Genomic DNA, 14,669 nt, shown 5'->3' on the forward strand with positions numbered 1-14,669 from the left:
TACAGCGATACTTACAGAAAGTAAAAAGGGGGCATAGTTTACTTATTCAAGCAGAATACGTAGGGATTAGGCGTGAGTATCCAGGAGTATCCAAAGACTTTTACTTAACGTGTTCTAAAAAAACAAATTACCTCAGAAAAGTAACTGTCATAAGGACACCCGTAGCGTACTATTCATCAACCTAATCTGTACACTCATACACTTCGTTTCAACTTCGTGAAGCGAATATTTCGAAAATTCTATCAAAACTACGTAAAATTATGTGCTTTAATTCTGGTCGATCATTTCCAAATTAGGGAAAACATACAATGAGCAGAACTCACCGCCAACGCTTGGGTTACTCTAATGAAATAATGGACTTGTAGTCTAACCGTTAGGTCATTTTTATAGCAGTCAATGCTAGCTTAAAATCGTACTAAATTCTACTGTCGTTCATTTGACTGTTGACAGAAGACTGCCAGTGCATTTTTTACTACCGACAAAGACATACCATAATAATCACTCCATTTTAAGGGTTGTGGTGAATATAGGTATGACATTATCGGAATATTATGAAAGCAACTATTATCTTGTCAAAAACCTTGAACAAGAAAATTACATCATGAAATTGATATCCTTTATGCTTCCATGAAAATGTCTTCTCCACTTGTTCTTCCGTGCATGCTGCAAACTGATGCTAACTCTTCCGTAATCTGAAAGTCCAAATTAATTCCACGAATGAACACGAGAAGTTGTGACATACTCGAGAGATCAGTAGACTCATCCAGTGCCAAATAACACCATAGGAAGTTTCTAGCTTTTTGTCGTATCTCTAATGCGATGTTTTCTCCAAGTTCTTCTGCTCTCTGTACAACTGAAGTTGCTGAAAGGCTGATACTTTCAAAGAAATTGTCTTTTTCAAGACACAGCTCATTTGCTGCTTCCATCATACACACTTTGATGAAGTTGCCGTCAATAAAAGGTTTTCCTGGCTCTGCCATCCTATGCACTATTTTGTAACTTGTACGAGTGACAGATTCATTTTCAGCAAACTTTCTCGTGAGGAGAGGCTTTCGAGATTCAAAAACACGTTCCATGGATTCAGATGTCTCAGAATGGAAATTTACTGTACTTTTCAACCATGTTGATAGATGTTCTGTTTCATAGGCGCGTGACAGCCTTGATTCTTTTTATCATAACGTCTTATGTTTGCTAGCTTAAAGCGACCATCGGTGTGATTTATTTTGTTATGACAGTCGGTCATTTGATGAAATGTCACTTTTTATTTCCAAGCGGCTAGCTGCTGGCGGGCCGGACAAAATGACGTCGAGGGCTGTAGTTCAGTGACCCCTGGTCTTGCCGATGGAAAACAGGATTTATCCGACAATTATACATGATATTTTACGGTTTATATGGGATGGTGGAGTACATAAAGTGCGTTATGATATTTTGGTATCTTCGAAAGACAAAGGTGATCTCAATTTAACAGACGTCAAGATGAAAAAGGCGGCGTTAAGGTTTAAATGGTTCTTCAGATCAACAGATTATAACACAGTTCCATCTCTGTTTATCCTCTTTGCCCATCTTTTAAGCAAATATGGTGATTTAAGTCTTGGGCACGATGTGTGGTATTGTGACATTCTCCCACAACACAAGATGAATGTTCCTACATTTTATTGAGAAGTATTAGAGTCATGTAAAACGCTCGTTAGGTGTCGTCGAATCTTCCCAAATAACACATAAATTGTTTTCCGGCAACCACTGTTTCTCAAGGTCAATTTCAAGGTCGCCGTCAAGCAGAGCAGACGTGCAAGTCAAGAGCTGCGAGACAAGTGCATTGAAGACTAAATTATCCTGTGATAAAGTTTTACTAAAAAAGGTTACCCCTTAGTCCTTATCAGGACTAGTAAAACAGTATGAAGAGAAAGAAGATAGTGACAAGATCCAACGGAAAAGCCCTTTCCAACGACGAGATCATGGATATGCTGAATAGAGCTATTGAAGGACCAGCCTCTGAATCACTGAGTAGTTCGACCGAGAGTTCCGAAGGTGAAAACTCAGGAGCTGAAGAATCACGAAGACCACAATCCCATGAAACAAACGAGACATCCAACAAGAGGAGGCTGAAGAAGAAGAAGAAAAAGGACATGGTAAGTATAGTTTCTGACTATTCTACCAACCCTAACCTTAACGACGCTAATAATAGTTCTAAAAATCAAAGTATTAATAACATAACCTATGTTAACGAAGACAAAGCCACTTGCTCTAACAATAATTACTTGAATACAAACAACACCACCATCGCCACTAATTCTGAGAACACCAACACTGTCACACAAACACACAATTCTCCTAACTACAGAATCCCAACTCTGTTCATCGAAGGAGTAAACAAAACAACACGCATTCCACAGATTGTCAATCAACTGAGGTCCTATTACCCGGGCATTCAGTTTAAAGACATCAAACGTCTTCCTAATGGAAGAATCATGATTAAATGTACCGAACCTCAAGAGTTTGCGCATATTTTGGCCCACTGGCCCAAGGATGCCTTCGGTGTTCAAGCCACCATCACAACACCAAAACAAACACACCAAAACTAACAGTCATAATCAGAGGTGTCGATTTCGACATTGAAGATCATGAAATCACTGAAGAATTAACAACTCAAGGCTTTGACATTGCATCATCGAACAGAATCATCTCATTCAGAACGAAACAAAAAACGCCACTGATCAAGGTAACCGTCAACAAAAAAGACGATCAAGAAAAATTATTAAAAAACGGTTGCTTTTATTTTTTTCAAAGACACACGACCGAACCGGAAAAGACACATCAAAAACCAATAATCCAATGCTACAAATGTCAACGGTTCGGACACACAAAAACTAATTGTATGGCCAAGGATAGATGTGTCAGATCTCACGAGGTCGCTCAGTGTCCTAACGAGCGTAACCAAGTTAGATGCGCCAACTGTCAGGGCCCCCACGCAGCCAGTTACAAAGGCTGCCCCAAATACACCCAAATACGTAACAGATTCCTTTTCAAAACCACGAACATCAATAATCAAACCCACGGCTACCAAAACAACACCAAACAACCTTTACTACCAACTCCAACCGACTCGCAAATCAAACACGCTCAACCTCAACCAACACGTACTTACGCGGACGTAACACGCCCAAAAGCAACACAAGCATTTAACCCAACAGATTTCACCACAAACTTGCTAGCAATGCTGATAGAATTGAGTGATCTCCCCTCATTCGAATCGAGGCACGAGTCACTCAAGGCTGTTTGCAGCCTTGCAAGTCACTATTTTAACCTCCCTCACCTGAAACCACACCATCTCTCACTCAAAATTCACGCGAGGGAAATAAAACAACACAATGATACAACACATTAAAATCTTACACATCAACTGCCAAGGAAATCTTAAAGACAAAAGGATAGAAATATACAACATAAACAAACATATAAACGCCAACATAATCATCATTTCAGAAACACTTTGCACAGAGAAACAAAACACCACAATCCCCGGATTCATCTCACACAACATACCTCACTCAGAAAACAACAGAGGTATAATAACTTACTTTAGTACAAAAATATCGCATCTAATCTCAATAGAAGATTCATTTAAATCTGACATTAATGAGACCATTTTTTGTAATATACACTTTAACAACCGGCTAACTATTCCGATTCTAGCCATATATTGCTCACCAACCAAAAATATCGACATTAACTTCCTTCAAAAATGTGTTAATCGTAAACCCAAACCAATTATTATTGGAGACTTTAATTCACCGCACACAGAATTAAGGGGTAACAGAGACACACGCAGAGGATCCTGCATAAAATTTTTTATTTCTAGCAATAAAATGCACTTAATTAATGACAATACACCTACACACTTCTCAGCCGCTAACGGCTCATATGATGTACTCGATTTCATCATCGCACCCAAGGACATGGTTAATAGAATATCTAACTTTAAAGTGCATGATGAAATCACCAGTGACCACTTCCCGGTGTCATGTATGATTCACCCGGCTGTGGCGTACGTGACTCCTTCCGCATACACCTACACTGAAACAGACTGGCTCACTTTTAATGCCTCTCTGGACGCATACCTACCCCACCCAATCGAACATGTAAACAACAAAACAGAACTAGACAAATATGTTGATCAAATTACAGAAGCCATAAAGAAAGCCACAAAAAACACAATTCCTAAATCAAAAAGAAAACAATCACTTATTCAATGGACTCTAACACCAGAAATTCACGCACTAATAATCAAACGCAGACAATTACGACGAATACACTACATCACACGTGATCCACACATTAAAACAGAAATCAATAGAACAAATACAAAAATTAAACAAGAAATTAAAAAAGTCAGAGAAAACAATTGGCATAACTTCTGCAAAAACTTAGAAAAAACCAAGAAAAATCCAAAAGAATTCTGGAAAAATTCAAGAGTATTGCGTCAGACAAAACACAAATCACATGTTACAACACATCACACACAACAATAAAATCGCAAGGACGGACGAAGAGAAAGCTGACTTATTAGCTGACTATTACAAATCCGCTTTTAGCGATTTAAACTCAGTAGATTTCGACACACAACACCAACACCATGTCAACAACTACATAAACGCAAACCAAGCTTCATTCTCACCAGGATTTCCCGGAGACACTAGAAGCATACTCAAATTCAATCAATAGAAAAATAACCATAACCGAACTAAAGATTAATATCAAAACTTGAAGAACACTTCCCCGGACATGACCAAATACCAAATATTATTCTCAAAAAAGTTCCACTCTCCTACTACAACACCTCACAAACATCATGAACATTTCATTAGCGACAGGGTATTACCCTGACACATGGAAAAAAGCCATCATAACAACGATCCCCAAGAAACAAACTAACAGAACAAATCCAGATAATTTCCGCCCCATCAGTCTGTTAAGCTGCCTTGGCAAACTGATGGAGAGAATTATCTCCAACCGTCTCCTCCATTTTGCGAATCAAACAACATCCTTCCAGAATCTCAAAATGCCTCCAGGAAAAATAGACAAACAACAGATCACCTCACACGACTCACCGAATCAATATACAAAGCTTACAACAACAATCAAGTAACCATCGGGGTATTCCTAGATGTCAAAAAAGCATTCGACAGCGTTTGGCACAATGCCATCATATACAAACTAAACCACCTACAAATAAATCCTACGATAGTCAAATGGATTTCAAATTTTTTAACCAATAGAACAGCACAAGTAAAAGTCAATAAAACCATATCCAAATTATTTAATATAACGGCAGGAGTGCCCCAAGGATCAGTCCTCTCTCCACTTCTTTACATAATTTTCGTCAGTGACATACCTTTTCCAAATCTAACATACACACACAATTCACAATACGCAGATGACATCGCAATCTGGAGCACCTCCAGAAACCCAGTAATGGCCATGTCTCGCGTACAAGAATCACTAAACAACGTCTCAACATGGAGCAACAAGTGGAGGGTCTTGTTAAATCCGACAAAACACAAGCAATCACCTTCTATAGAAAACTAAAGAAGCAAAGAAAAAATCTAGGAAAAATAAATCTATCACTTGGAAACACAACCATCAACATGAGCAAAAACATCACATTCCTTGGCGTCACTTTCGACACAAAACTAACATGGAAAAAACACATAAACAATATACACTCATCAATAAGAAAAAGGATTTCATATCTAAAGACTATAACTGGTAAACAATCAAAATGCGCACCGAACACCATTATACAAATATACAAGGCTTACATCCGTCCACTAATAGAGTACGGATGTCAAGTAACATACAACATGTCAAACAACACACTCCAAAAAATCCAAGTGCAACAAAACAAAATATTAAAATCCGCATTCAGTTTACCATCTTTTACACCAACAAATTATCTACACCAAATTAGTAATTTACCAACTATAAGAGATAGAATAACAGAACTTTCTCTGAAATATTATCGAAAAGCAGAAAACAGAAACAAACTAACGGCATCACTACACAAATTATCAAGTGCACCAACAAAATACATATCACCATACAACATATTTCAAGAATCACAATCCACTCAACAAAGAGTTTAAATACATAAAAACTATGTTATTAACATGAATTCCTTTTTTTTCAGGTACAGGGCACACGACAGGCAAAACTTTCGGCGCCTGTCGTGTGAAAGTGGGTTTTCTCGGGGTACTCCCGTTTCCCCCCACATCAAAATCTTCGGGCATTGGATTTCTAGATCCCAGCCCAGGCAACCTTTTTGCCAGACCCAGAATCGGGCCGTTTGATTTGATCTGAACTTGAATGAATTACATTCATGTTCACATCTACCCAACTTTTTCTTTTCGAGACAGGTCCCGACCTTTCCTTCTTTCCACTGCTACCTTTGCCTCCACCCAAAAGACCATTTAGTGAGACATTCCCCACCCAAAAAGCCAAGAATAATAACGATAATTAATTTATTAAAATAATAATAAAAAAAAACAAAACACCACTTAATCCTAATAACAATCCACGAAAGGGGACGAAGAGGAACTACAAAGTTTCTGAACACCCCAGTTGGAGAGAGAACTCTTCAGATTTCTCTCTCTCTAAACTGAACCCCTGCCACGTTAGTTTAGTTTAGTTTACTGTTTCTCAATGTTTTTGTTCCCACTATGAGATTAAGCACATTCTATAATAAAAAAAATTATTAGCGCGGGACTAATTCGCTTAAGGGACTTCACTTACGAATTTGTCCCTCGTTGGCTTCCCTTAAAAACTATTGTCAGGATGTATCTGAAAGTGTGACACCTGTTCACGTTAGACAGTATTACAAAAAGTTATATGATGCTATTCCAGAAGAATGGAAAGACTTGGTTGAAAGAGAGATTCCCACAATTACAGGTACAACAAAATTTATTTTTGAGATGTTTGATTCATATGGTGAAAATGTTATCCATTTAAATGATCTTCCTATTAAAAAACTGATTCAGTTAATATACCAGAACTCCATCCCCGCTCCTGAAGAAATTACTGCATGGAAAGATATTTTAAGAGATACCAGCTGGAAAAAATACATAAACATACTTATCACCTATTCAAAGGCTTTGTTTTTGTTGATGTAGATTATTTATTTTATCACAATGCTTTAATAACGAACAATAAACTTGTTCATATGAAAACCATGATACTGGCTACTCGAGGGCTATCTGTGCTAGCCGTCCCTAATTTAGCAGTGTAAGACTAAAGGGAAGGCAGCTAGTCATCACCACCCACCGCCAACTCTTGGGCTACTCTTTTACCAACGAATAGTGGGATTGACCGTCAAATTATAACGCCCCCACGGCTGGGAGGGCGAGCATGTTTAGCGCGACGCGGGCGCGAACCCGCGACCCTCGGATTACGAGTCGCACGCCTTACGCGCTAGGCCATGCCGGGCCATATAAAGTAACAGAGCACAGATAGACTATTGTTTAGCACTAAGAAGTCCAACAATAAGCCAAAATTGTAAATTTTACACGTATAACAATACTTTCTCTGTTATTCATGCAAAACATAAGTAAATTACACATTGGTTTATTAATGGGTTTAATCTGTAAGAAACGTGCATGTGTGTTTAACTTTAACATAAAATGTTTTATTTGTGCTATGGTTTATGAAAAATATCTTCAGGGTACTTAAAACGAAAATGTGCATTTGCTCAATAGAATTGTTACAAAAATGCTTCGGGGGCCACCGATGTATTAAAAGAGTGACAAAAGAAACAAGTAAGCCTAGAGTCTATTGGTTCGACATTAATGGCAATTATGTACCGATATCCCTTTTGTAACTTTATGAGAATTTCCAAACAAAGAAACAAAATAATATTTAGAGAAAAAAAGTCAAATAGTTATGTGTTTCTGGTGCGAGGTATGGATTTTCTATTAAAACTACAGCGTCTCTTGAAAGTTCTCTTGGCTCTAGTGGCAAAAGATATGGCTGAGAATTGTCAACGCCAGAAACTGGGTTTAGATACAAGTGGTGGGCAGAGCACGGATAGCCTATTATACTATTATATTATTTGCCTATTAAGCTTTGTGCTTAACTACAAATAAACAAAACCTAAACAAAACTTTACTCGTTGGATTTCTCAAAAAGCCACATCAATACTATCTGCGCCAAATGTGAAGAGACAGGCCAGAGTGGAGGCAGGTAGCCCACATCGCCCACCCTATTCCATCTCTTGCCAAACACGTCTCCAATGTATACAGTGCAACTAGTTTGAGCGATAACAGAATGAATACCACAAAACTCCAGTTATACACATCGTCACCCTATTCCATATCTTGCTAACCACGTCTCCAATGTATTAAGTACAACTAGTTTGAGAGATAACAGAATGAATACCACAAAACACCAGTTCTACACATCGTCACCTGAACTACTGTGGGTCACTTTATTACTTAGAGCAAGGCGAATTAATTACCTTATCTTTTATGGAGTAAAATAATATCCAAACGGCTGTTATATCAGCTTTAGGCTCTGCAATATAAACACATGTATATATACATAAATGTTCCTATAAAATAATCTTTATAACAAACTACATTATCAGAATAAATAAAAATAAAAAAGAAATAAACTAAGGAAAGAAAGCAACCAATAAACGTTCTAATCCGTCATATCATAATGTTGACATACAAATTTTGGTTGGCATTGGCTCAGTAGGCTACTTTGAGAAGTTAAGAGTGTAAACAAAAATGAATTTTGTCATTATAAATATAGATTGAAAACATACACAAATATGCATTTATTGTGTTGAGTCAAAAACAAAAACAAACTCAAAACACCGTAAATATCATTAATTAGGAGATATTAAACCTTCATTTATCGATGTTTTAAGACACGTTATTTAATTGATAATTATCTAATCACTGCTTTATGTTGAACATCATTTTAACCACTGTCTGTGAAAAAAAACAAACAAGACATCTTTCACTCCCACTACTGGTGGATCAGTAGTAAGTATTCAGTTTCATGACACTCAAAACCAGGTTTGGATACTCGTGAGGTATTAAACACGACTATCCATTTATAGCTTTCATAACAATCAAATAAACACAGTTTTTATATTTTATTAAAGGCTGATACTTTGTGTTTTAAGCTACCTATTTAAAATAAATCATTTCAAATATTAATAACACGTGCATAAAATAAGGTAAACTAGGTTTATTATCTTTGGTATTTATAACTTTGTATACAATCCGTGTAACTCGTCTATATCAAACATCTTCTAACGCCTGGTTCAACATTGTTGTTTAATTACCAGTGTTATTCTAGAGTCAAGTTCTACTGATAAACAAAACTTCTGATTGCTTTCGTTTATAGCTTGTCAGTTTTAAACACATCTAGTTTTAAATATCATTGTAGAAAAGTTTCCAGTACATTACTGTATTAGTTTGGTTTTCAATTGATTCGCAAAGAAACCTTGCTGCTAATATTGAGCCAACTTGTCATAAAAAGCAATTGAAATGCAAATCGAGAAACAGAACCAACAATATTAAATCACCTGGAGTAAAGTAGTGAGGAACTGGTTACTGATGTCAAAGAACCAACAAGAGGTTAGACACATGATGGCATTAAGTGGTGGATTTGTGTATATGCCAGATAGAACATCGGAATTTGATCTGCAAGTTCATGACAGCTGTAACAGATTACAATACATCAAATAATAAAACAGCATTAACGAAACACACTTAAATTTCTTGTTTTCATCGTACATCAGACTAGCCAAGCAACAATGGGATTGCATTTCATAAATTTATGTTGACAGAAAATTTTTAAAAAATTTGCAGAAAAACAAAACAGAGGGCTTGAATATCTCTAATCATCACATGTCATATGATAAGCTTACATGGAAGACTTCTAGAACAACAGTAAACCATATGTGTAAATCTTGTGAATGATAATAAAGTTGGTATCTTACACTAAAAAACACTGCCACTGCTATATTTGAAATAATACTCAGTGTTATATCAAATAAATACTGTTTATAGATATGTTAATCATTACAACTACAGCAAGCTATAGATTTTAAAGAACAAAAAAAGGCCTCTTACTTATCTTTAATCTTTTTTTATAAACAAAAAAAAACTTTCAAAAACAACTGACATCTACTTCAGTTGTACAAAATTGTTCTTACTCTACAACATTCTTATATGATGTTGTGTCTATTCACGCAGCTGTACCATTATCCTTACATTCTACTGTGACTGGTCAAAACGCTGTACAGCTAAACTTGTTCTTTCACTATAACATTCTTACCTACTAACGTGTTTGGTCAATAAGCTATACCAGGGGTCACCAAACTACGGTTCTCGAGGTCATTTTGTCTGGCCCGCTAGCAGCTAGCCGCTTGGAAATTAAAATGTGGCATTTCATCAAATGTCCGACTGTCATAACAAAATAAATCACACCGATTGTCGCTTCAAGCTGGCAAACACAAGATGTTATGATAATAAGAAACAAGGCTATTACGCACATATTTAACCAATAGGAAAATTCTTCTTTCGTCCTTCCTGCCCGTTTATTCATATCGAGGCACGTATCTATAAAAGCATTAGGATTTCGAAAACAAGTACAGACTTAACCCTCGTCCCATCGACTCGTCTTGTAAATTCAGCGGGCTTGGGTTACCGCTTCAGCAAGCTCATTTCTCTTAGTAGTCTGGTTATGCGCTTTTCGAAACTCGTTCTTAGGTAAGTTTCGTGCCAAAGTTCGTTTCAATATATTTTGTTTGTGCGTTCTTGGACCAGTACAATACTTTTCTCACAGCGCTCTGTGTTTTTCATTTTCAGATCCTGTTTTTTTTTTCATCCATCGTTGTGGCTGCTTTTAAAAGAAGAAAAGTGGACTCTGAGTGTCGTGCTTTCAATGAAGAATGGGGAGGAAAGTACTTTGTGGAAAGAAAAAACCAGAAAGCTACTTGTGTGATATGCACCGAAAGTGTTGCCGTTTTGAGAGAGTGCAATCTTTGGCGTCACTAAGAAACAGAACATCTATCAACATAGTTGAAATTTTCAGGAAAGTTCCGTTCTGAGAAATTTGAATCCATGATACGTGTTTTTGAATCTCAAAAGAATCTCTTCACGAGAAAGTTTGCTGAAAATAAATCTGTCACTTGTACAAGTTACAAAATAGTGCATAGGATGGCAGAGCGAGAAAAACCTTTTATTGACGGCAACTTCATCAAAGAGCGTATGACGGAAGCAGCAAATGAGCTGTGTCCTGAAAAAGACAATTACTTTGAAAGTATCAGCCTTTCAGCAACTTCAGTTGTACGGAGAGCAGAAGAACTTGGAGAAAACATCGCATTACAGATACGCCAAAAAGCTAGAAACTCCCTATGGTATTATTTGGCACTGGATGAGTCTACTGATCTCTCGAGTATGTCACAACTTCTCGTGTTCATTCGTGGAATTAATTTGGACTTTCAGATTACGGAAGAGTTGGCATCAGTTTGCAGCATGCACGGAAGAACAAGTGGAGAAGACATTTTCATGGAAGCATAAAATTTTGTAAGACTATAAACTTTAGTGAAATCAGCTTAGAGGTGTAACAGTTGATGAAGGAAAAAACATGGCTGGAGTAAAGAAGGGTCTGGTGGGACTGATCAGGAAACACTTGGAAGATCTTCAACTCCCAAGCGCTCTGTTCATACACTGCATCATACATCAGCAATCACTCTGTAGAAAAGACTTAGATATTCCTTGCGTACTGAAACCAGCCATTTCTGCAGTGAACTGCATTCGGAATCATGCACTTAATCATCGCCAATTCAAGGTGTTTTTTGAAGAAATTGATTCGGATTTCTGTGACTTGCCTTATCACACGGCAGTGAGGTGGCTCAGCTGCGGTAAAGTCTTGCCTTGTTTTTATAAGCTGAGAAGAGAAATATATATATTTATTATCGAGAAATACACAGCCGATCCACTTCTGTCGAATCCAACCTGGTTGTCAAAGTTGTCATTTTTGGTTGACATCACATGAATGAATTGAACTTGAAACTAAAGGGGAAGAATAACCTTGTCTGTGATCTCTAAAGAATCATTAAAGGATGTTGGAGAAAGTTGTCATTGTTTGAAGTACATTTGGAAGGAGGAAACCTCTCTCATTTTCAGTGTTTCAATGAGTTTCATGCTGGAATTACAGAAGATGTCAACCTGAAGTTTCAGAAAAAGATTACTGGTGATTTAAATAAGCATTTAAATGCATTTAAGTGATTTTAGAGATATTTTCGAATATCGTCAGAATCGAAAGTGACATTCTCCTTTTCAAAATCCTTTTGATTGTGCCATTGATGACGTGCCAGTGGAACTTCAGCTGGAGGTCATCGATTTGCAAGGAAATGACTTGTTGAGAGCAAAACACAGAGAGGGACAACTTATTGCATTTTACAGCTGCATACCTGAAGATGATTTTCCAAAGCTGAAGCAGTTCGAATCTGGTATGGCATCAATGTGCGGAATAACTTATGTCTGTGAACAAGCATTTTCAAAAATGAAGTATGTGAAGTCGGTACTTCGATCAAGGTTGACTGATGAACATTTGAAAGCAATTCTAATGATTGGGTGCAGCAATTCAAAACCGAATATTGAAGATATTTCGAAAGCTAAACGCCAATTTCATAAATCTCACTAACTTTTTTGCGGCTTAGTGAAATTGAGATATGTACTCATTATGTGCGATGTGACAATTGTTTTTTGCTAATGTGACCTTCTTTGATAACCTTTTGGTAAATAAAAATGTTGGTTGTATTTCTGTTTGTTTTTTATCATATGTGTGTATTGCATGCTACTCCCACGTGGTTAATGTGGTATCCTAAACTTAGTGTTAAGTCTTTTACAGAAAGCTTTCGTTCTGGCTTATGAGTATTGAACATAATGATCATGCGGCCCGCGCTTCTTATTCCCCGAGTAATCTAGCCCCATGTGATAAGAGTTTGGAGACCCTGTTCCAAGTAATAGGCCTACGTAGGATCACGCTGAGCGTCTCTCGACAAGTAATTGTTCTCCCTACGTAACTTTGACTTTAGTTTGTTTTTTTGTTTTTGAATTTCGCACAAGCCTACTCGAGGGCTATCTGTGCCAGCCGTCCCTAACTTAGCAGTGTAAGACTAGAGGGAAGGTAGCTAGTCATCACCACCCACCGCCGCCAACTCTTGGGCTACTCTTTTACCAACGAATAGTGAGATTGACAGTCACGTTATAACGCCCCCACGGTAGAAAAGGCGAGCATTGTTTGGCGCGACCGGGATGCGAACCCGCGACTCTCAGATTACGAGTCGCACGCCTTAACACGCTTGGCCATGCCGGGCCTATAAATAAATGATAAAACTATCTTACGACCTACTCCACTAATATGATAATTAATATCACTAATATCTAAACCTCTGGGAATAAAAATCGCAACACCTTTTTTATGTAATTCTGTATGGTCAGAGATAATATCCCCTCCCCAATGTAAGTTAACTTGATCAAAACAAGTATCATACCAAAATGTTTCCTGTAAACAAATAATATCATATTTTCTCTTTTTAAGAAAGGTTAAAACGTTTTCTAGCTTAAACATATCAGATAACCCGTTAACATTAATAGTGCATAATTTTAACTGGAAAATTACATTGTGTTAGTAATATCTTTCTGATTATATTTCCAGCTATTCTTGAGACGAACCTGTTTTATTTTGTATTTTCTTGTGGGCATTTTCTTCAGTCGATAGCCTTTTTTCTTGTTGCATTCGCGTAGTTCATAATATTATCTTCTGATTCTGTAACAGTGGCGGGAACACTCTCCAACGGTTTTTCTTGTCTCGTGTTCTCAACATACGATTGAACGTTAGGAACTTGAGTGATTAAAACAGGCGAGTCCACTTCTACTCCGGACGCGATGGGGGTGTCGGTGAATTCAAGAAGCTTTTCTTTTTCGATATTAGTAAGTTGATTATTCAGTGATGACGCGAAACCCACTTGTTGAGAAATTTATATGCAAAAACGGCTCGATGACCGAAGAAGGTCGAAACGTTGTTCGCTCTTCTATGTAAAGTGTTTTCTCAGCCCAAACGAGCCGTTTTTGCATATAAGTTGATTATTATCGTTAGTGCAATCTCGCGAAAAATGTCTGATCTCTCCACATTTCTGATATTTATGTTTAAGACACCTGCTGTACAAATGATCATCGGCATTACATCTATTAGACACTTTTACCTGATCATTGTGTTTTATCTGATAGAATGCAGCCTTTTCAGCTGGATCTATAAGCCTTCTTTGATAACCTACGGTAGAGATGATATACCTGTTGGTAACTGAACGCGTACATACCTGTATAGATACCATTAATACGTTTCCACACAATCGGGCCTTTTAGAGTGCAACCTTGTTCGACTAATTTGTCCTTAATATGATTGTCCGTTATGTATTCTTGTACTTGAAATAATGAAACAGTTACAACTTTGTTAGCGACACCAAGTACTTCTCAAACCTGACCGTTAATAAAAACATTATCATCATCAGTGCAAACTCTGGCATTGGTTACTTCTCGTTGCTCTGTCTGCGTTACATTATGTTTGTATATATTATTGTTTCGTTTCAA

General features: G+C 37.3%; 1 protein-coding gene across 1 annotated transcript in view; it reads left to right on the forward strand.

The window, feature by feature from the left end:
- The first annotated feature begins 1,781 nt into the window (after positions 1 to 1,781).
- LOC143242211 (uncharacterized) overlaps positions 1,782 to 14,669 on the forward strand; it is a 558,288-nt gene continuing 545,400 nt past the window's right edge. Inside the window, exon 1 of the mRNA XM_076485581.1 lies at positions 1,782 to 2,129. Coding sequence (XP_076341696.1) covers positions 1,896 to 2,129 — 234 coding nt within the window. The 5' untranslated portion in view covers positions 1,782 to 1,895. The remainder of the gene's footprint in view (positions 2,130 to 14,669) is intronic.

Source organism: Tachypleus tridentatus, unplaced genomic scaffold, assembly GCF_004210375.1.
Source record: "Tachypleus tridentatus isolate NWPU-2018 unplaced genomic scaffold, ASM421037v1 Hic_cluster_2, whole genome shotgun sequence".
In the NCBI taxonomy this organism is placed as follows: domain Eukaryota; kingdom Metazoa; phylum Arthropoda; class Merostomata; order Xiphosura; family Limulidae; genus Tachypleus; species Tachypleus tridentatus.